The sequence below is a fragment of the Callorhinus ursinus genome, unplaced genomic scaffold (assembly GCF_003265705.2).
Source record: "Callorhinus ursinus isolate GAN/ISIS: 27379988/994484 unplaced genomic scaffold, GSC_fseal_2.0 scaffold29, whole genome shotgun sequence".
Lineage (NCBI taxonomy): Eukaryota > Metazoa > Chordata > Mammalia > Carnivora > Otariidae > Callorhinus > Callorhinus ursinus.
Window position 1 is genome coordinate 14496601 of NW_027397091.1, and position 24434 is coordinate 14521034.

At 41.3% G+C, this 24434-nt stretch overlaps 1 protein-coding gene across 1 annotated transcript in view; it reads left to right on the top strand.

Moving 5' to 3' along the window:
* PCSK2 (proprotein convertase subtilisin/kexin type 2) overlaps positions 1 to 24434 on the top strand; it is a 286652-nt gene that overhangs the window by 198694 nt on the left and 63524 nt on the right. Inside the window, exon 6 of the mRNA XM_025876932.2 lies at positions 22073 to 22149. Within this exon, the coding sequence (XP_025732717.1) occupies positions 22073 to 22149 (77 nt within the window). The remainder of the gene's footprint in view (positions 1 to 22072; positions 22150 to 24434) is intronic.

Below are 24434 nucleotides of genomic sequence, written 5' to 3' on the forward strand. Positions count from 1 at the left end.
AGGATGAAGAGGAGTCAGCCAGGTATCTGGCAGCAGAGGAAACAGCTTGTGCAAAGGCCCTGAGGAAGGAATATGCTCAGCCCTTTCAAGGATCTAAAGAAAGCTTGTGTGCATGTGGTGAGAAAAGGAGGAGTATATCAATCCAGGGAGAAAAAATGACCTGAGATGACACTGGACCAAAGGAAAGAGACCTGTGTGGAATTTATGAACCATAAGGATTTGCAAGTTCATCATAGAAGTAAAGGGAATTTTTTTCTTCCAGGCAGTGGTGGGGTGTGGAAGGAGATACCTGGATTTGGTATTTTTCAAAGATCTATCTGCTCTGGAGATGAATTGTGGGAAGCTGGGAGACCATATGGGGGAGTTTTCTAGGAGAAAGATTACTTGCAAAAGAGCTGTCATGTTTTTTAAAAGAGAGAGAGCAAGAGAAAATGTAAAGTGCCCCCAATTTAGGAGATACTCACTAAATATTACTTCCCTCTCCCTCTTAAAACAAACAACTCAGGAACACTTAAAATAAGGTGATGTCTGCAAAACAGATATCTCTAAAAAGAGCAGACAAAACTATTGTCAAACACTGCTAGCCTCCTTAGGCACCTCGTAAGCTCAGGCACTAGGGTCCAGAAGGAGGAGCCTTGTCTTAGGAAACAGAGGAGGATTTAGCCGCCATCTTAATGCCTCGCTCCGCCATCAGCAGGAAACCAGACCAGCCCACAGAGAGCTCTGAATAGCATTTATGATGCTTAATCAGAAAGCATGCAGCGTTGATCTGGAAATTAATTGGATGCTTGGGTTTTTCACACATCATGGAGAGTTAGACATCACAAAGAATTTGATAGGAATATATTTAGTAACAGTATCACTGATGTTCAGTCCCAAGCAGAGACCCGTATCTACTTTGGGGCTCATTATATCCTGAGTGACAATGGGTGCTCAGCAAATCTCTTTTGATTATGATGATTAACCACAATGCTCAGTGTCTTTAATAGCTAGTGAGGAATTGGATCAAACCTGGGGTTTTTTAAATATGACCTACTGTGCAATTATGTATTTAATCACTTTTACTTAATGGACTCGCTGTTTTAATAGATTGTTTCTAAAGGTAACTGTATGTTATCACCATAATGGAAACCATCACTGGCTATACAAATAAGATGATCATTAAAAATAGACACAGTCCTCCCCTAAAACTCCCAGTGAACAGCCCATTGCAGGTGCAGCATGCCCCGAGAAATGCCAGGCTGGGGTGTGCCTATAGCAGAGGAGTTTGGAATGAATAGCCAGGTCATCGGTCCCCTCAGCTTTGTGTGCCTGCAACACACAGCAACTGATAAAGAATGCAGGAGAATGAAAGGCAGATGTCTCAAGTGAACAACAATGAAATCTACCACACGAACCTAAAAAAGTAAAATACATGGAAAGGATAGGAAAATATGCTAAGGCCTAGAGCTACTTCGACTTTGCAGCTCCAGGGACCACCAGCTAAAAAAACAGAGAGAAAGGACCTACATCCTGGGACAGGGACCAGGACTCATTTATCTGGTGTGTCTATAATAATTTGGGAAGGAGCAGGGACTGAACTCAGGAAAGGCTCAGTACCATGTTCATTGCTGATGAAAATTTCCTTCTGCCTTTGCTCTAGAGAAAAATACCTACAGAGGTACCCAAAGGTAGGTATTTGCAGGGGGAAAAGACCTACCTGCAACCTCATACATTGTTCAGGAGAATGCCAAATGGGGTAATCCCTTTGAAAAAAGGTTTGGCAGTCACTTACAAAGTTAAACACATGCTTACCGTACAACCCGCAATCCCACTTCCTAAGTATTTACCAAAGCATATGTCCATAAAGAGACATATACAAGAATGTTCATAGCAGCTTTATTCATATTTGCAAGAACTGGCAATAATTCAAATGCCCATCAACAAGTGAACGGATAAATAAAATTGGGATGTGTTCCTACAATGGAATACCATTCCCCAACCAAAGGAACAGACTACTGATGCATACAAGAAAATAGGCAGATCTCAAGAACACTATGTTAGCTGAAGAAGGCTGGGGACAAACAAAGAGAAGTACCTACTCTCTGGTTCCACTCAGAATAGTGGTTGACCAAGATGGGTGGAGATAAACTCAGAAGGGCATGAGAGAACTTTCCAAGAGATGGAAATGTCCTCCATCTTGACTGCAATGATGGTTTCATGGGTGTACACATTGCCAAAACTCACCCAGCTGCACTCTTAGCACCACCTACTTTGCTACAGTGAATTATACGTCAATTTTAAAAGTACAATTTTTAAAATAACTTTTAGCTAAAGAGCTATTTTAGAAATCAGTTGCCCCAGGCAACTGCCCCAGAGAATGCCACAGGACTATGGGAAGAGCAGGAATGGGAACGGTCCGTGTCCTGGAAGATCTGCATGTTCACTGCCCCTGGGGGAAGATATATATGCTTGCCTACCTCCCTACATTGCCTCAAGCATAAAAGAAGGAAAGAGATGCCAAGACACTTGGAAACTCTCCGATCGCTGTACAGGCTGAGGTGGGTGTTGTTTAATCATGATTACTAAATCCTTAGAGCCACATCACTCCTGCTTTTTTCCATATTTGCATTTTTAATATAGAAGGAAGCTTGCTCATCATAAAAAAGATTTAGACATTACAGAAGAGTAGATAAAATAAAAACTGCCAGCTCCCTTCTCTCCCCACTCCCACCCCTCTTCTACAACCCCCACTCACTCCCCAATTTTAATGATGTGGCTGTTTTGTGTAAATCTTCCAGACTTTTTTTCCCCAAAACTGTAATCATACAGTGGATCAGATTGTGCAATCTGCCTTGTTATGTAACAACATATTCTCTCCCATAGTATGGATACACCGTAATTTATTCAACTAAGCCCCTAAAATTTAACTTTTTATTCTCCCCCAGTGTTCTGCTACTATAAACTATGGGATGAATATATTTCATTGGCCATAGGTCTTTGAATTCTTGTGTGACTATCCTTTCAGAATGAATTCTGAGAGGTGAAATTTCTGGGTCAAGCAGTACATGCAATTTTAATTTTGATAAAGCTTATCAAATTATTCTCTGAAAAGATTGAATCAATTTACAGTCCTTCCAAAAACATCACTTCTCCTTCTGATCTCATAGGGAAAATAAAGTGAAGGGAATGTTGCAATGTTCAAAGACTCTCCAATGCCCTTGAAAAGCAAAAGTGATGCTGAGGCCAACATGTCCTTATTTTCACCGCTAACTTGAAATTTCCATAATGAGGAAATAAAATACATGATTTAAAAAAACTGGTAAGCAATGAGATTAATGAGAGTCGGGAGCCTATGACTTGAACATTTGCTGGTTAATAGATTTAGGGATAGAAGACAGTGTTACGTCAATTACAGTAATTAACCAGAGATGAAGATGAATTGAAAGGAAACTCTCCTGCCAGCCAAGCCTCAATTGAAATGCTGAGTAATGAGCCGCTGGTGGGGATGGGAAGGTGAGAAATGGGTTCGGATTGAGAAAAGGATGAAGTTCTCATCCTGCAGGATGTGTGTTGGGTTCTCAGAAACAGAGTTCCATCCTGCCTCCACATCCCAAAGAACCCCCGTCTGGAAGAGTTCACCTTTCAAGAAATAGGATGCTTTTTAACAAACACATTTTGACTATATCCCCCAAGGTATTTTTTTTCTCCTTAAATGGAGATAAACTCTTTCTGAACCTGAAAGAACATGACCCTGAAGGAAACGTGTCCCTGTGATGAAATGGACAAATGGGAAAAACACCAAATCCAGCATTTCAGCATCTTGCTGACCAAGTCAGAGAGAATCCATGACCCACCCAGTAGTCAGTTTTGTTGGAAATAGGTCTTTCGAATAGGAAAAAAGAAAAAAGATTTCAGAAAGAAGGCAGTACATTCCAAAGCTATAACTAGAAGTCATCTATAATACTTAAGCAGGATAAGAGCACTGACTTATTATCACTTGCAAACGCTCTAGTAAGAAAGCCAATTGCTGGTTTTCCATTCACTTTTTTCTTTTTACAGAAAGTAAAATTTATTCTTTTTGGTGCAACGTTCTGTGAGTTAGACAAATGCATAAAATCACATCACCACCACCACAATCAAGAGACAGAACATCCCCACCACGCCAAATACCTTGACTCATGCTTCCCCTTGTTGTCAACTCTTCTGAAGACCCCACCCTCAGGCCCTTACAACCACAGATCTATTTTCTGTTCCTATAGTTGTGCCTTCTCTAGAGAATGTCATATCCTGGAATTCTAGCCTCTTCAATCTGTCTGTTGTCATTGCATTTGTGATTCATCCACATGGTTGTATATATCAATACTTGTTCCTTTTTTGTTGCCATGTAGTATTCCATCAAGTGCATGAACCACAGTGTATCCATTCTCCAGTTGTGGGACACTTGGGTGACCTCCAGTTTGGGCAATTATAAATAAAGTCACCATGTACACTCCTATGCAGGTTTTTGTATGAATAAGATTTCCTTTATCTTGGGATTGCTGGGCCATATGGTAACCCAATTGCTATTTAATCTCCTTGGAGTACAAGGAGCCTAGAAACAGTTCATGGCTCCTGGGGTTGAATACTCTTCTCCATGAAAACTGTTCTCACTTATGTAGCATGAGTCTGGGAGTGAACAGTCTATAAACTGCTCTTGTCTGGCCTCCCATTCCCGCCGTGTCGCCAGCATGGAATAGGAACTCAGGATATAGACGCTGGTGCTTTCAGTCCAACGACTCAAGAAAATCACTTGCTCATGGGGGGGAAGGGAAGAGTGGCTTAATCAAGCTAAACTAGGACACTCCATCTCCTTTCTTCCCATCAATTTTTGTATCTTAAAAGTTTCATAAAGATTTATGGACAAACAGCAAATAGATACTGGGATTTTTAACTGAAGGAAATAAGTTTAAATGGAATTCTGATTATTTTTCCATTTGAAATTTTTTGAAAACATATGCAGTTCCCAAATTTGATCATTAAATGTGAAGTTATAGTGTGATTATATTCCCAGAAAGCTAAAAAAATTATCACAATTATACAATCCCTATAAATCTGAACTCTTGGATATAATTTTTGATGACTTGCCTTCAAAAAGATAAAATATTTAAAAATTTTTCTTTTCTATCGCAATTGAACACAGCTGACTTAAATTCAATGAGTATTCAATTGAAGCTAAAGATTTGCCATTTGCAACACACATAATGATTTCCAACTTGTTTCAATTGAATTAAGTATATAAGACCTCTATTTTTATATCTAGTGTCAGCTTATTTCTTTTTTCCACTTTCCATTTGTTTTCCCAAAATAATAAGGGCAAAATGCAATTAAAATATGCAAATAATGCTGCATACAACACTACCATAGCTAATCATGGTATAAATAAAGTACTATGACACCAGCACATATTAAAGGAGGTTTGGGATGGGGCGCCTGGGTGGCTTAGATGTTAAGCATCTGCCTTTGGCTCAGGTCATGATCCCAGGGTCCTGGGATCAAGCCCCGCATCGGGCTCCCTGCTCCATGGGAAGCCTGCTTCTCCCTCTCCCACTCCCCCTGCTTGTGTTCCCTCTCTCGCTGTCTCTGTCAAGTAAATAAAATCTTTGGAAAAAAAAAAAGTTTTGGGAAAATCAACATTTAATGCACAAAAACACAACTAATAAGAAGGTGAATCTTAGAGATTTGGAAACCCTTGGAAGCATACTTCTGTTGTTCTGCCCAATTCCAAAAACAAATGGTCTTATTTTAATAATTTAGTTAATGTGTAGAAAATGAGCAAGCTCTACCTGATAACTCCCATAATATCAAATGAGACTAAGTGAACAAATGATTTTAGGCAATCATTTGTCTTGTAATTAGTTCATTCATTCATTCATTGAACATGCACTGACATCCACTATGTCCATAGTGGCATCAAGTAAGACATAGTTCACATCCTTGAACAACTTACAATAAACTGGAGGTGATAGAAAATGGAGGGAAGTATTGTGGACGGATATCTAGCCAAAGCAGAAGGTCGCATGGGGAAGGATCTTCTTAAATGAGGTTATAGTTGAGCTGACTCAAGTTAGCCTGCTTTAGAGAGGAGAGAACTCTCGACCAATAAAACAGCACGGAGGACGGGCATGGATGGAACTGCTAACAGGGGACTGGAAGAAGGTAACACTAGAGCCTAGAGCTGTATACTCATTTCCTAGGGCTGCTGTAACAAATTATTGTAAACTGGGTGACTTATCACAACAGGAATGTATTGTTTCACAGTTCTAGAGGCCAGAAGTCCAAAATCAAGGTAAAAACATGGCTGGTTCTTCCGGAGACTCTAAGGAAGAATTGGTTCCATGCCTCTCTCCTGGTCTCTGGTGGTTGTGGGCAACCCTCATAGACCCATCATTCCAATCTCTGTCTCCACATGCAGCTGGCATTGCCCTCCCTCTGTGTCTCTGTCTCTATCCTTCCACATGGCATTCTTTTTTTTTTATTTCTTCTTTTTTAAATTAACATATAATATATTATTGTTAATCACAGGTCTGTGATTCAACAGTCTTAAACAATTCACAGCGCTCTCCATTGCACATACCCTCCCCAGTGTCCATCACCCCATCCCTCCCACCCCCCTCCACTCCAGCAACCCTCAGTTTGTTTCCTGAGATTAAGAGTCTCTTATGGTTTGTCTCCCTCTCTGGTTTCGTCTTGTTTCATTTTTCCCTCCCTTCCCCTATGATCCTCTGCCTTGTTTCTCAAATTCCACATATCAGTGAGATCATACGATAATTGTCTTTCTCTGATTGACTTATTTCACTTAGCATAACACCCTCTAGTTCCATCCATGTCATTGCAAATGGCAAGATTTTATCTTTTGATGGCTGCATAATATTCTGTTGTATATATATATACCACATGGCATTCTTATAAAGACACCAATCATCAGATTTAGGGCCCACTGTAATCTGAGTATGGCCTCATTTAACTTGTTTACATCTGCAAAGGTGCTATTTCCAAATAAGGTCATGTTCACAGGGGATTTAGTCTTCCACACCAGAGTTATGACTTCAACAAATCTTTTTGGCAGACACAGTTCAACTCACAACAAACAGCCCACAACTACAAACTACAGCCCACCACTGTCTTTCCGTGGTTGTTCTTCGTAAATCAGGTTTTGTGGGAACACAGCCACACACACTTGTTCACTTTCCCACTACAAAAGCAGAAGTGAGTAATTCTGACAGAGACCATATGACCCACAAAGCCTAAAACATTTACCATCTGGCCCTTTTGGAAAAAGTTGGGAGACCCCTGAGCTAGAGAGAAATTAGTTGTCTGCCGGTAATGAATGGCCTTGGGGTGAAGCTAAGGCGTGAGAACTTGATGCTGCAAACTCCAGGGAATGTGGTTCAATGTTGATAGAAAGTATGCAAATGTAAATAGGATGGAGAAGACACAAAAAGAAAGTGGAGCAGGCAGGGGATTTGCTGGCCGCGGTGGGAGATGTGGTGATGCCTGAAGGAGGGGGTGGGAGGGAGTGGAGAGTGGAAAAAGAGACACGTGGCTTCTGTGATTGGGACAGAGTCACTGCTCTGGGTTATGAGAAGATCAACAGGGAGATGTTAAGATGGAGCCGAAGGGGAGTCACTGGAGTAGGGGGAGAAGGCCATGGACTGGGAAGGCAAGGGGGCAGATGAGCTTTCTTCATGGTTCTTAGAAATGCCAGGGCTGGCAGTGCTAGTGGGGTGGCAAGGACCACCATGGGCAAGGGCATGTCATCCCCAAAAGGTCTAAAGCCCTGGATTTCCTTCCCCCAAAAAACTAGTGTCCACACTTCAACTGGTGCACAAAGCGACTGTGTGATTAATGTGGATCCTGGTGCTCCATCCTTGTAACAACTTAATAAGGTGTGTGCACAGCCTCCAAACGAAGGCTGTATTCACTTTCCCAGAGTTTATGAATTATGAAGTTGGATTCCCATCACAAGTGCTGTCAAGTTTTTTTGGCTTCAAAACCAATTAAAATGATGAATAGCTTTGAAAGGAACCAGAAGTGCGTTTAATCTTTCTCCAGAACAGTTGGGGATCAGTCCTTTCCTGTGTCGCATTTCACATTAGCTGGGAACATGAAATTGGGCGTATTCAAAGGTAAGACTCAAACAACTTCTTCATGAAAGGGAACTGATCCACTTAGCTTTTTTTTTTCTGCCATGAACGCTGGAGATATTTACAGTGTGCCTCGTCTTCCTTTTTGCTTCTCTCTCAAGGTCATAACACTGTTTCCATCATCTCCCATTAGCAGGGTTATCCTAAAAAGAATCACTAAAGCAGAGATTAACTGTTTTGGGGGGGGGGAAGACAAGTGAAAAAATACCTAAAGATTTTGAGTTTGATTTATAATGGATGAGAAAATGAGCGGCCAACAAAAGTCCTGAGAACCACCCACCCCCCCAGCCCCACCCCCCCCACATCTTGCTGCTATATCATGTATCTTGGGTATGAACATTCCCACCCCATTTCAAGGGCGCTGGGATAAGCAAGATTATTAGTCTTGTCATTTTTTCCCCACTTTTTATGGTCAGAAAGATCTGTAGATCCCATGCAGTACAGAGAGAAGAGAATGAATTTGAGTCAGAAGATCTCATTTCTAGTACGAACTCAACCACTTCTAACTGGAAAACCTTGAGCAAATCACATAACCTCCCTGAGCCTCAGTCTTCCTATCTGTAAAACGGGGTGTTACAAGACTCAATTCTCAAAACTACTGTGAGGCTCAACTGAAATTAATTTGTGTTGAATTATACATGCATGTGGTTTATACCTAAAACTTGTATCTGTAGGTCTAATAACCACAGACCCCTGTATGATCTACTTATTCGTGTTGCTATGCTTTTGACAGGAGGAAAAAACATTGTGTAAGATGGGCTTCAGACAGTCTCCAATAAATAACATTTGGACAGAACTCCTTCGATGAGGTGACTCAGTTATCAGTGAACTCTTTGCTATTTTGAGGGCTGAAAAAGGAGAGGCAGGTGATACTGAAGTTGTATAATCAATCACACAGGGAGTGAGGTAAACCAGTGTCTCCCTCTCTCCCAGGATATCTGAACTCCTAGGTAGTGACCATGGACCTCAGCAGCCATTCAAAGGCAAGCAAAACCCTCACAGAAGACCCAAGGGAAGGGAAGCTGTGATCATCCATCTCTACGACATCACAGAACACCCAGTCAAAAGAGGGAAACACAAATCAACTTGCACCTCATCACCTTGACAACACAAATTTAGACCCTGGCTGCTACGTGCTCTTCTGATTCCTTTTCCAAAACGGTGTCTCGCTCTCGTCCTGCTGATTTACACGGTTGCTACTGCAGGGCCTGAGAGCACCCTCGCTCTTTGTGGAACTTCAAGAAGCAGGCTTGAATAGCCTAATGAGCAGGCGACTCCCAGCCCCTTCGATCTTCCCTCCCGGGCGAGGTGTGAGGTCCAACAGCAGCTCCTGTAAGCCCAACTTCCAGCCGCCCCCTCTCCATCCTGGGTCCCGAAGGACATCCCTGCACTCACCGTGTGGGATGGCTCTCCTCACCCTCTCATTGAGTTATCAAGGTGAACTTGGACTTCCTTTCTTAAACCCACATCCTTTCTTTTCCTTTAACCTGAAATTAGCCCTTGCCTTTGTGTCAGCATCTCTTGAAGTGACAGGTAATGACGTGACAAAGGCTTGAGGCACTACCTTGAGCTGCTTTTGTACAACTCCCTCAAGGTCAACTTTGCCATTGTGGGGGACACAGGGACACATTGGCAGTGAAGGGCCCTGGGGAAGGGAGAATCCAGCAAGACTGGCAAGGGGCTGGGTGGACTGACTGGTGCTAGGGCAGGTGGTGAGCCAGGATTGTCTTGGAGGAATATCTATACTCAAAGAGGTTGACTTTGGGCTATAAGACCACGTGATGACTGCACACAGAATCAGAGCACACTTGCAGTTCCCTCTGTGGACCCTCATTTTTACTAAAACCAAATGATATCCTACTACATCATTAACTTCAGTTTGTCTGTGTCACTTGTTAGAATCCAGGAAACACGTGTTGTTTAGAATCCAGGAAACACGTGTTGTTTCTTTTCAGGAAAGAGGTGGGGTGTCAAACTAAGCGTGCATTGAAATATACACACATTTTAAAAGAAATGTTTTAATTCCAATTGCTGTTAAAGCAGGTTGGCATTTAGTTTTGTCTATAATTAGGTGTATTTTTTAAAGTTTTGACAGGAACTTTATTTTAAGCTGCAGGCAGCAAAAAATAATTCAAACCTTAATATTCATCAAAAATTATTAAACAGCAGGAAAACCTTCACTTTGAACTTTCACTCTTCTTTTTTGCGGAATCCATCCCCGCAACAGCTCTCCCTGCTAGAAGTACAGAGAAAGCAATAATATTGCGCGTAGTGACCACACGCTTTATCTTCTTTCTTGTTTTCCTTGGTTCATCAGGAAGGGCCTGAAGAATCAAGGAATCCATTGTGACAACTCCATTCTCAGAACTTTCTCCATAGAAAGCAGTTCACTCCAAGAGATGCCAAGAAGCTCCTCACGCTTCCAAAATATCACTCTTCAATCTCTACTACTAGAAATTGAGTTCTTTGGCTCTTTCCAATGTCCATTCTCTTCTGTTAAAGCAAATAATATTGCAAAGGGCACTGAACTGTACTTATTCGTGCTAAAATATGAATGACTTACCAATTCAGTTTCTTCCTGCCGGAGAACTTAGGTGGAAGGGAGAGGAGGGACAGTGAGAGGAGAAGGTTGCAACAGAGAGATTATCGATGCGCAGAGGGGAATGGAAGGACCACGGGCAAAACTGACCCTATGTATCCATTTTACAAATAGAAGAATCTGTGCACACATGAATTCCCTGGAGATCTGATTAAAATGCAGATTCAGATTCAGCCAGCCCAGGATACAGCCTAAGACTTTCCATTTCTAACAAATTCTCAGGCGATGTCAGTGCTACTGGTCCATGGGCCACACTGGACACAGCAAGAGGGCCAGAATATAAGCGATGGACAAAGGTGTCAGCTCAGATGAACATCTGAATCACCTGCAGAGACTTTTTTTTTTAACTACTGCTGCCCAAGCCCCACCCCAGATCAATTAAATCAGAATCCAGGGGTCACTCAAGCATTCATACATCTAGAAGGTCCCAGGCAATTCTACTGAGCAGCCTAAGTAGAGAAGCACAGTTAGCTGCTAACCAAAACGTTGTTGAAAACTCAGGTGTCAGTCCATAATTAATGGATTCGCTCACCAGGGCTAAAGGCAAGGCATCCCAGGTAAGGGGATCTTCTTCTCCAAAAGTGACTTGCTACTCTACAGCGCCTGGCAAACAGTTGGTATGCAAGAAATACTTGTTCAATGAAAAAAATAAATAAACAATACACTGAACGCATGAAGGAAGGCCAAGAGCCTACAGAATGTAAAGAATTGAAGCTCTAACATTGAAATGCAAAGCTACAAGATCGAGATTTGAGGACAGAAAGTCTTTCCCATTACTCCTTCAGATCCCCTGTGCAGATACTCAAGTCTACTGACTCTGTTGATAACAAGAGGATCTGAAGCCCAGAAATACTACCGTTGCTTTATCCCAGGCTTTGCCAAGCATGACCTGTCATAACACACCTGCACAATTTTTGCAGTGGTGTTATTATTTACCGAGCCGATTTCCTTAAATTGACTCACTTCTTTAACATAAATGTGTTTTCAAGGGAAACTATAAATCACGATTTCAAACAGATTACCAATATCCCTTGACATAAATGGAAGTAACTGTCAAAACAAATACAATGAAAATAACCCAAGCCGGATGCCCTGCCTGCCCGTGCTTGCCTCTGTCAGATAAGGAGATGGATGGCCAGGAATAGGGAGGCATGAAAGACACAGCACACTTGATGGGGACCTGTCGTTGGCATAATAAGAAGGATGGAAGAGTGCTTCAGAAGTCACGGTCGGATGTTACTGAAAATACTGTGAGCAAGCATCTCATGGAACAACACTCTGGGCTAATGATTTTCAAACTGCACTCAGAAATCCATGGGCCACCAGATAGTGCTGAAGAGGCTCTGGAGGAAAAAAAAAAAGAAGAAGTATTTTCAAGATTTCAGTTTCTGAGGACTCCACTCATCACTGCTGTTTGTCTCACATACAGTGTAATGTCTGTTTCTCAAAAAAGTCCTACTTCTAAGAGAAACAACATAATCAACAGAGGAAAAAGAAGTAGCTTGAGACTTGCCGTTGAGAGCAGGAAAATGAGCTTTTTCTTTGAAGGCATGTTTGCTGCTTGAGACCTCAAAGGCATCGTACCTACCTTGGATGAGAGAATTTATGAAACCAAACTATGCTGTCTGAAAAATGAACAGATCATACAAAGGAGGAAATGTGCCTCCCGGCTCTTGAGTGAGTTGTGTTCCAGGGTGGAAGTTAAATTATTGGCTCAATGTATATGCTCGGATTTGGACAGAATGTCCCATTGACATTGCAGGGAGTAAATCCACTAAACTGTCCCTTTCTGTTTGCTAGGTATTTGTTTTTCTCTTTTAAACAATGCATGCATGCACTAGAAGGTGCTGGTTATGGTTCTTATGCAGAGCCGCAAGACTGCATGGTTAGGGGAGAAGCCTCTGGAGCCAGACTGCCTGGTCTAAATCCCTACTCTGTCTCTTTTCATCTGTGTGACCTCAGGCAAAATACTCAATGTCTCTGTGCCTGGGTTTCCTTGCTCACAGAACGAGAGTGCCTACCACATAAGGATATCCTAAGAAGGAGCTAATGCATACAAAGCATCTAAAAGGGTCCTTTGCACTCGTTATGGTTTACCTGTTATTATATGGCAAAAAAAAAAATTTTACACAGAATAAAAGGTTATGTCATGAAAATTATGTCTTCCTTCCACCATAGACCCCACGCCCCTCCGTAGAGTATGCATTTACTACCAAGAATATCCTTCTCTTCCGTGCAAATGGGAGCTCACAAGGCACTCTGTTCTACAACCAGTATTTCCTAGGAATGAGTTCACGGTAGGCTTGGCCCTTCTTGGAGGGGGCTGCAGAGTTTGCATCTTAGGGGGACCCCGTCATTTACTTCAGTTGTCCCTGCTGTTGGGCACTGAAACTGCTTCTGGTCTTTCACATTTATAATCATGCTGCCATGAATACCTTGAAAAACAAGTATTTCGTGTATGTGCAAGTGTAGCTTTAGGATAAATTGTTCCAAGTGGGACAGCTGGGTCAAAGAGTCTGTGTGTCTTTTATTTGGATAGATATTGCCAAATTTCTCTTCTGAGAAATTGTACCAACCAGCCGGTACACAAATGTCTCCCCTCATTCTCAGAATAATGTTTTAAATTCATAAAACAAATTACATGAGATAATCAAAGAAAGCAATTACATTGAAATGCAGTTTTCAGTGTGTAAAAATACACCTGTGCTGAATGGTAGTGTGTATCATTCTTTCTTAATGCATTAACCAAAAACATTTAGTGGCAGGTAGGAATGAGTAGAAAAGCTATTTCAGCCTATCTGCAACCACTATAATGCGATATGAAAGTACACATGGGTGACAAGCTCACAGGTCCTGCTAATAATATGATGGCTTGGAAGCTATAGTCAGAATTGAACAAAATGCTAAATCTGGGTAGACAGCTAACAAAAATAAAGACATAAATTCTTTCTGAACAAGTCTGGGACCCTGTCGTAGAGCTAGCTCTCAGAGACTAATTACAGTAAATGGCAGCTTCTCCTCAACGGATCAGCCCCAAGATTTCACACTTTCAGGACAGCTCTTAAAATTCATGGGTGGGAATTGACCTCATCCAGTCTAATACAGGCTTCATGGGTTTTTTAAAATAACCAGAGAAGTCAAGATGTGAACAGGCAGAGATAACTCCACAGCAGCCATCTAGAGGTATGGCTTTGACTGTTTCTTGGAGATAACCCCACCTCTTCTTTCAATATTTCAATACTTCTGCTCTCCTATCCCACAGGGTTTTAGAGACTATTAAATAAAATGAGAGAATTTTACATCCTATGAAAGTGAAAAGGCACTCATTCTTAATTTAAGGCTCTGTGTTAACCATTGGGAATTAATACTCTTCCCTCCTCTTATGTGTAGTGCTTAGAACCTCTCTCAGCTCTGCCAAGAAGAGTGACCCTGAGGGTCAAAGGAAGCTTTGGAAAATGGAAGAAGCCCAGTTGTCCAGGACATGGCTTGGGGGCATAGTGATCCTGGCCCAGCCCGACTATGATGTTACCTTGTTCTCTCACCCCAAGAATACTCCAGGGACTGCAGAAGTTACTGGAATTTACAGGAGCAAGAAGGAAGTGATGGTAGGAGGTGTCAAATCCACCATCAGAGAACACTCCGTCACTGGAAAAATGCACAACTCTGGCCATCTCAGGGGTATAAAAGAAAGATTTCAAACAATTTTCTGACTATGCATCTTTTTTTTTAATTTCTGAGCGCTGGAGAAATGTTAAATTTCATTAAGTTTTACGGCCAGACTTAATATAGACATAAATCCCTTTAATGTTGGTTTCAGTCAAAAGTGAGCTGAACATTATCGTTAAAGCAGTGCATGTGGGAGAATTATTTGAGGAAAATCAAAATAGGCACAGTTGGGAACATTCAGCCATGACCACATTTGATGCAAGTAGGCACAATAGCAAAATTCTTTAGATTCTAATGGACTGGGCTATTTTGCTGCTCAGTTTCCATACAGATGAGCTTTGTTCTGGGGCAATATGGTTGCAGTTTGCAAGTCTATCTGGGGAAGCTCATTTCTCTTTCATTAGTCCATGAGCGCAGTGCAATTTCAGCTAATACAGTTACATAGCTCCTAGCTGGGTTATTTGGTCAAACGCCTTCAGGGAAAGGAGAAGTCAGAATAAAGGGACAAATGGGTTGGATGTACTCTCTTGTTCTGAGTGGCTATAGCTGTTGGAATCTCATTGGCGATTAATCATATGCCATGCTGTACTCATAATACTCCTATTGTTTGAGATATTAGTTAAGTCTGGTATTACCTAACATTTCACAGGGGACATCTTGTCTCTCTGGTACAATTTCTTTGAAGTCTGAGCTTATATATGATGCTAACTAGGGAGATCTACTTCTTGCCATGGTTCATAGATGCATAGTACTTACATGCATTTATGTGAAATTGAAAAAACACTTCCTCCTGGTGGGTGAGTTGCAAAACAGCATCCTCCTTCTGGACAAACAAATGAGAAAAGAGTGCCCACCCACCCCCAAGCCCTACCTCAGGGCACATGGCTGTGGAGTCCAGTGCAGCCTTTAGTTGCTCCCCTTGGGTATGTGCCCTTATGCAAGGCACAACCTAGACAACTGTCCATGGTAGCCCTGATTAAAGATACCACTTTTCTAATTTTGTAGTCAGACCACAGAGGTTGTTCCTCAGTGCTCTAAAAATATCTGTTCACTCAAGCAGCAGCAGCCTCCCATGTTAACTCTATTGGCCTATTATGAAAGCTTGGTGTTGTAAGAATGTCAAGGCAGCCTCACAAAAATGAAAGATGGGTAAGGCCTTGTGTGGCACACACCATATCACCTGGCGATCACCTCTGCATGCCAAAGGGCTGTTCACTGCAAGCACCTGCTGCTCTCTGCTGACAATGATGTTCTGACCACGGGGACAGACAGGACACTTGTAGTTGGAAAGACAAGGAACTAGGGGGCTGTTGCCCCTAGAAGCAGCCCTCAACCTGTGATGGATGGGGATGGTGGAAACAAGGTTGGGGCTTCCTCGCCATCCCAGCAGGATGCTCTCTTCTGCCTCCATGAGAGCCCCTGTCAGTTTCTGACCAAAGTCACACCTGAGGACCCACCTTGGATTGGCATGAGACCCAAGAGAGGTAAAGGTCAACCTCTTAGCAATGTAGTGAGGCTAGCTGATATCAGATTCCTTTTCAGCAGCTACAGCCCACCTAGAAGGAATTGGACGTGGAACAGATATGTCTCAGAGCAGGCCCCCAGGAAGACAAGGATTGGGTGAGCTACTATAGTGTAGGCCTCACGCTCTCAGAGGGCAACCTACAGACCTGAGAGGCCTAGGATGACAGTGAAGGGTTGGCAAACTCTTTCTCTAAAAGGTAGTAAATATTTTAAGATTTGTGGGCTCCTGTCACAAGTCTGCTATTATAGTGTGGAAACAATCATTGGCAATAAAACAAATTGACATGATTGTGTGCCAGTAAAACTTTATTTTCAAAAATAGTAGAGGGCCAGATTTGGCACATGCCATATTTTGTGACTCTTGCTGTAGGTGATCAAAGAAAGTGAAGGACACAGAAGAAGTCAGAGGTGGGAGAATGCCCACGCTGTTGGGCAATGCACTTGCCAGCTTAAACTGATTCTTTCATTTTGTCCTCACAACAACCAAGTACTTAGTTTTATCATCTGCATTTTAAAGATGAGGAAACTGTGGTTTCCAGAAAACAAAAAAACTGCCAAGACCAAACAGCCTAGGTTTGAAACCAGATCTGTTTGATTTGAAGGCCTCTCTCCTTTTCTCTACTCCAAGCTGATGCCTATAGACACATTCACTGTGTATAGAAAAGTCCATGGATCCCAAAGGCATTAAATTCCAGACTTGGGGGTGGGGGGAAGAGTGGCAGTACCAAACACAGGTTTGGTCTCAGGGGTCTTAGAAGCTTCTCTGAGAGGGTTAAAGCAAGGGGCATCGTTGCCACTGTGTTCACCACCAGCTTTCATGGTGAGACCAGCCCTGGCATCCGACGCATGCCATTAGCCAGTCTGTGACTTTGGGGGCTGCACAAAGGCAGCACCTCAAACATAAGAAGTCAGCAGATTTCTTGAGAATAAGTAAGTTCCTGTCCTTTCCTAGCTTAGTGTGCAGGCAGGCCATCTGATGGAAACGTGCACAGTACAAACAACAGCCAAAGTCATAATCATTAAAGTTCCTTTCTACAGGCTAATCTAGTCTTGATTTCTGACTATGCATTCAAATATTCAGAAATTAAGCCTTAGAGTTATTAAATACCAGAGGGCTTTTTTTTTTCCTCCTGCACTCAACTCTTATAAGAGAAATGAGCCATTATCAGAAGTTTCTTCCAGAAATAACTTCCAAGGAAGCCCTGAGGTCAGTTTGGATTCAGTCCAGTCTTCTCACTTTCTGCATGATGGTACAATGATAAATCAAGTTCTTCGTGATGACTCTGAATAATCCTGATCCTGAATCATCAATGATTAAATTGTGTTCACCAAACAGCTAGTATTTTCTAAAGTTAGAAAATAGACTAATGCATTTGCAAAAAAATTATGGAAGAATTCAAACCAAAACAAGCCACAGGCTTAGCATGGGATGACCAGAGCATTAAATTTACAAAGACACCACTTCCCCCTAAATGTCCACCTTAATGGCTATTTTAGAAAATTCCAGCATAACTCAAGGCCTGTTTAATTTATTTGCTTACACAAATAATTTTATGGAAGGCAACATTGTAATTCAAATCCATAAAAGATTCGGTTTTGGCTATAAAAGGATAAACAGAATGCTTACAAAAAATTGCTCACTGTTCTTTCTTGCTATAAACCATTTGATTTTTAGCCAAAAGACTTACAGCCAAACAAGCACCACTGTTTGCCTTTGGTAACACTCAATGTAGACTGTTACACAAGGAATTAAGCATTAGTCATCAAATTAATTAAAAAACAACAGAACAGAGTTTGTAAGTCACCAACCATCTCAACACTCAAAGGCGAATTTGACCCCAGACAAGACGTGGTCTTTCCCTTCTTAGAAAAGTGGTCCCAGAATTCCTTGGACTCTCAGCGGCAAGTTCTGCTGTGAGCTCTGTGCAGTGCCCTCTCCAGCCCCCACCCATCTTAGGGCAAGCGATTTTCTTCAGAATCAGGTTGGAGCCCAGAGGCCTCAGCCCAGACCATGGACAATTATTATCAACCAGCAAAGTGAATCAGGGTGAAAAGCTTGTGAACCGTGCAATCAGGCAGCAAACCCAGAGGTGCAGAAATTCCAATTTTTCTTTTCTCTAATGGAATTTAACTTCTATCTGCCCGCCAATTGCCCTCAGTCAAGGCAGAAATTTGACCTTCGTTAACTCAGGCGTTGCCCCCACCCTCCTGTCTCCAGCATTGTCCTTGAGCGTCAAAGGACCAGCACAGCATTAGGAGAGGGTGCAGGGTTTCTGGTGTTTGTGTCTCATCGTCTGTACCCCTAGATTCCACTCCTGCACCCCCCATTCCCACTGGCCTTGGTTGTCAGTCCATACAGATCCTGCCTGAACCCTGGATCCTCAGTGTCCTGACCCCTGAAATTTCTAGGCCAGCTGGTTCTCTCTGTCACACTCTTACCACCCTCAGCCTCCCACAGAATATTCCTGCTGTCCGCTGCTCCACACTGATGGTCAGAGGAATACAGAGTGGGGCCACCCCAAGTTTCTGAGCTAAGACACCCCCGAGAGCCACTGCTGATCTGCAGCAACATACCCCTGCTATAAAATGAGTCCCAGACCGCTCCGAGGTTGGACATTCCAACATACTTCCATCCCACTCCAGAACACAGCTCAGAAGAAAGAGGTAGCACTTTGCAACCCTTCGGGGGATCCCACAATAGCTACTCGTTGAATTTTCCATTCAACTTGCCTTAGACCAGGAGATTTTTTCTCCCTTCTATGGAGAAACAAACCAGGCTTAACAAATAGTCTTCCAAATCTATTGCTTAGGTTTCAACCTCAGCTTTGAAACCCAAAAGAACAAGTATTAACTTGGATTTCTCTCCCTAGTCCATCCCCCAAATCTACCTAAGAATGTTCTTGTCCCAAAAATTCAGAGAAGGTTAAGGGTAACTGAACATAGTTACTATTTCAAAATAGTATCCCTCAAAAGAACTGAAATCCAAACAGTTCAAGAAAAGTAAAAACAAAAGAAAACAAAACAAAAAACATGCCAAATCTGAGTGGGTCTCCCAGAGACAAGAAGTATAGACCAGATTGAGAATTAAACTTTTTTAAAAGGTAAATGAGAGTAGTTTGGGATCTAAGGGAAGAAGGAGGAGCAGATCATATAGAGCCAATAATTACGGCCAGAGGAGACAGAAAGATGTCCTCTCTGACGACCAGGTATTAAAGGAAGACCTAGATTCTAGAATAAAGGATAAGCTTGTTCAACACCGAAGATACAAGGATTGGTCCAAATTTTGAATGGGGTAGGGGAAAGTGGAAAATGAGGAATTGGTTTTCGATGGGTATGAAGTTTCTCTTATGCTAATGAGTAAGTTCTAGAGCTGTGTTCTGCAACACAGCCAACAAAACGGTATTATACACTTTAAACAGTGATAAAAGGATAGCTCTCACGTCAAAAGTTCTCACCAAGGCAAAATCAAAAATAACAGACACAAAATAACACAAGGAAATGTGGGGAGGTGATGAACATGTTTTAGCACCTTGGTTGTAGTGATGTGATCATCGGTGTATGCATATGCCCAAGCTCATTACATTGTGAAGTATATCAGTCATACCTCAATAAGGCCCAAAATTCTTAAATAAATACACAGAAATAAATTCAATATAGATGAAAGACCTAAAAGTGAGACAGGAATCCATCAAAATCCTAGAAGCAACAACCTTTTTGTCATCAGCTGTAGCAACTTATTCCTAGATGTGTCTCCTGAGGCAAGGGAAGCAAAAGCAAAAGTAGACTATTGCAACTTCATCAAGATATAAAAAGCTTCTGTACAGTGAAGGAAACAACAAAACTAAAAGGCAACCTTCAGAATGGGAGAAGATATTTGCAAATGACATATATGATAAAGGGTTAGTATCCAAAATCTATAAAGAACTTCTAAGACTCAACACCGCAAAGATGAATAATCCAATTAAAAAATGGGCAGAAGATGTGACTAGACATTTTTCCAAAGAAGACATACAGATGGCTCACAGACACATGAAAAGATGCTCAATATAACTCATCATCAGGGAAATATAAATCAAAACTACAGTGAGATATCACCTCACTTCGGTCAGAATGGCTAGAATTAACAACTCAGGAAACAACAGATGTTGCAAGGATGCAGAGAAAGGGGAACCCTCTTACACTGTTGGTGGGAATGCAAACTGGTGCAGCCAATCTGGAAGACAGTATGGAGGTATCTCAAAAAGTTAAGCATAGAACCACCCTACAACCCCACAATTGTACTACTAGGTATTTACCCAAAGGATACAAAAATACTAATTCAAAGAGATACATGCACTCTGATGTTTATAGCAGCATTATCAACAGTAGCCAAATTATGAAAAGAGCCCAAATGTCCATGGACAGATGAATAGATAAGGAAGATGTAGTATATATATAATGGAATATTATTCAGTGATAAAAAAAGAATGAAATCTTGCCATTTGCAACAATGTGGATGGAGCTAGAGAGTATTATGCTAAGTGAAGTAAGTCAGTCAGAGAAAGACAAATACCATATGATTTCACCCATATGTGGAATTCAAGAAACAAAACAGATTAACAAAGTGGGGAAGAAAAGAGAGGCAAACCAAAAAACAGACTCGTAACTATAGATAGGTTAAATGGGTGATGGGCATTAAGGAAGGCACTTGTTGTGATGAGCACTGGGTATTATATGTAAGTGATGAATCACTAAATTCTACACCTGAAACTTATAATGCACTATATGTTAATTAACTGGAATTTAAATAAACACTTCGGGAAAAAATTTTTTTAATTTCAGAGTGACATCTATCCCAAACACAACATTTATTTAAATAAATTAGTATTATAATTCTGATTACTACAATTACTGGTGACTAATTGCCCTTTGTCATCCAACAAATGGAAACACAAACTAATGGAATTCATCAATGTGCTCTTAAAAACATTATGTCACTACTACATCAGGTTTATAAAGAGTGTTTTACCTCATGAAAGGGCACAATTCTTAAAAATGTCTCAGGACCCATGGAATCAAGAAATGCCCACACTGGAATATACATCTAACCCAGTGCTTCCCAGCTCACTGTATACTGGACCAAGAAACCCTCCAGAGCTTTACTGCAGAGCTCAAAAACAAAACAGAGAAAAATGGGATTCTCATTTTTAGCACCCCAGGCAAACAGAGAAGGCAGTGGGAAGGGATAGATTAGTCACCAAAAGGTGGTAGATCATCTCCCATCACGGACCAAAATAAAAGGTTGATCAACTAAAGACCAAAATGGAAAATAATTTAAGTGGATATGGAATTGATTTCTGGGGGTGAAGGACTCTCAGTGGAAAAGGTGGAGGTGTTGGATGCATAGAATTTAAGCTTCGAACTTAATACCGTAGGGTATAAGAGTACTCCCAGTTTGTAATTGTCTGCTTATTTGTTTCATCATTTGATTGATGTCTGTCCCCCCAACTGGGCTGTAAATTACATGAGGGCAGGGATGTCACTACTGTATTCCCATATTTGGAAAAGTCTCTGGCATATGTTAGACTCTTACTGACATTTGTTGAGTGAGTAAATCAAGTTGATATTGTGCCGATGTTAGGGGCTTGGGCAGGGGTTTCACACCCATAATTATTAAAGGAGACAAGCCTATGTCAGTCCAAAGCCAAGAGCTGGAAGTGAGCCTTCTGCATAAAGCAAGAAAACTCCAGCAATTGCCTCACTTGTGACATAAGATCTCAAACCTTCTGACCATCAATCCAAAGAAACATAAGTCCTGGACTCCAGGAGTTACCACCCACAGGTGGTAACTCAACTTAAAATGGGAGACAGTCCTGGAGAGCACAGGACTCAAATTTGCTAGTTCTTTGAGGGCCTGAAGTAGAACGGGATGAGGAACCCTGGAAAGAGATAAAGTGAGAACAGAGAGATCCAAGGACACACCAGCTCTGGCACCATTTGGTGAGGGCTGGTCCAGAGCAGAACGTTAACACAGCACTCCATGGAGGGTTGTAAACATAAAACAGTCATGTCTTGCAGCATTTTCTCTTGCGTCTACATCTGGCTTGATTAAACTTATGAGACACCTTGTGTTTTTCAGAATGCCGAGGCCAGCTATGACTTCAGCGGCAATGACCCCTATCCTTACCCTCGATACACAGACGACTGGTTCAACAGGTAAACTGGGCCTTGTGGGCTGTCTTTGACTTTAGACCTGGGGGTTTTATCTGACTCTCTTTTTAAAGCATGAGCATCACCAGCAAAATAATCTCAGTGCTTCACTAAATTATATTGTGATTTTTCTCCTTCACAGCTACATTCTCTAAATTCTTGGATTTTATAAATATGGCAATGTTCCTCTAAAATTGTCTTTTGACTATTTTGTTCTTTTGAACTGGGAGTTATTTGCCACTTTATTAAAGATAAAAGAAAGTAGAAATAATAAGAAATCCTTTTCAACTCACCACAAGATGATTTAAAACACACTCATTTCACTTATCTGTTGAAGAGAACTATTGTGCCTCTCCGCTCTGTGTCCAAATGTTTTTGAAAAGTGTTTCTGCTGTTACCTTATAAGAGCTCATGTAGTTTCTTTCAACTAAATAGTAAGTATTATTGGCAAAGGTTTGAAGTATTCTTTAAATTGAGATACAATTGATACATTATATTAATTTCAGGTATACAACATAGTGATTTGATATTTGCATATATTACAAAATGATCACTACATTAAGTCTACTTAGTACCTGACACCATATATAGTAATAAAAAAATATTTTTTCTTGGGATGAGGACTTTTAAGATTTAGTCTCTTAGCCAAATATACAATACAGTATTATCAACTCATAGGGTTGAAGTATTGCTTGGCATCCTATCCTGTTAAACTACTCAATGGTCCAACCAAAGTTGTGACTTTTCTTCAGCCTCTCCTGCTACTAAACATGTAAATATTTAGTCTCTTTCTTCTCTAAGTAAAATTCTTGCCTAGATGGTTGATTGCTTATAAAAAATATCAAGAAATAAATATGCATGACTTGCTCCCTCAGACTCAACGAGGCTTTAAGCCTAGTTGATGTTCTTGGGTCAAGTTCATAAGAACATATGAACTTCAATTAATGGTGTAACAATATGTGGACATCACTTTTATTTCCCATGGCAAACTCATGTAGATAAAATAAATGTTGCCATTCTCTGTTCAGAAATAAATAGGCTAAACAAGGTGGCATGACTTCCTGGTCAAACAACTAGTATGCGTCAGAGCCAACGCTTGAACCCAAGCTGCAGACATGTTTCTAAATCCAGATTGTACCATTCTTTTATAAACATCATTTTTATTATAAAAGACAGAAAGCATGACGGCCAGTGGGTGGCCAAGGATGGGTCTCCAGTGGACCAGGCAGTTTAGACTCTATTCTTACAATTAGCAAGTTGACCAGAGTATGTCTGGGGTGCAGAAAGTGCACATGGGTTGGGGGCTTGGCAATTACAGAAAATACAGAAAAGAATAAAGAAGAACAAAACGAATTTGCAACATTTTTAAAAGGATCATTGCTGATGTCCAATAGCACAGTTTACTCTTTTATCAACTTCCAAAGCTCCTTTTAAATTATCATGCATTGTTTGGAAGTGTGTTTAGGGGATGAGGATATATCAAAAAGGTCTGAGAACTTCTGACACGAAGCGTCTCATACCTTCCATGATTTACAATCCTAGATCCTGACATACCTTAGCAAATAAACCATTTCCAGACACAAGGATGTGAAGTTACCAAATAGATGTCACTAAGCCAGGGGCGAGACATAATTGGTGATGGTGGTTTGGAACATTGTACTGAGGAGGACCAAGAGGGAGTGCCTGGTTTCAGCATGGCTGATTATCAATCATCCATACGATAGCAGGGCAGTACCAATAGGTGTGTCACTTACCTTCTCTCTGCAGCTAGTAGATACTAAATTAATCTTTTACAGATTGATTCAGGCACAAAAATACCACCAAAACAATGGTTTCCAGCCCTACCCCACCACATCCCATTTTCTGAACCCAAACACCACCTCCTAGAGCAAGTCTTCCTGCGGGATATGCTGTAAGAATATTCTTTAAATACACAAACAAGAAAGAAAAAAAAAAACAGAGAAGTCTATTTTAAGTATTTTCATCTGCAAACTTGCTCTTGAAAGTTCAATTTGAAACTGGCTAAAATCCTTTAACAAGGACTCATCAGGGCTTACTGCAATACAATTCTTCATTGTCAGTGGTGAATATCCCTAAGTATCCAATTGCCTGAGACACAGTTTAATGAGTCAGGCACATATGATCCTGGTCTCTTAGGAAGCCACTGATGCAAGATACAGGACCCACTTTGACCTATAAATGGGATTTTCCCAATTATCAAGTCATGCTTGAAGATCCTCATCCGCCATGGTTTGTTATTACAAAGACCGGATGGTACCATCCAGTACCAT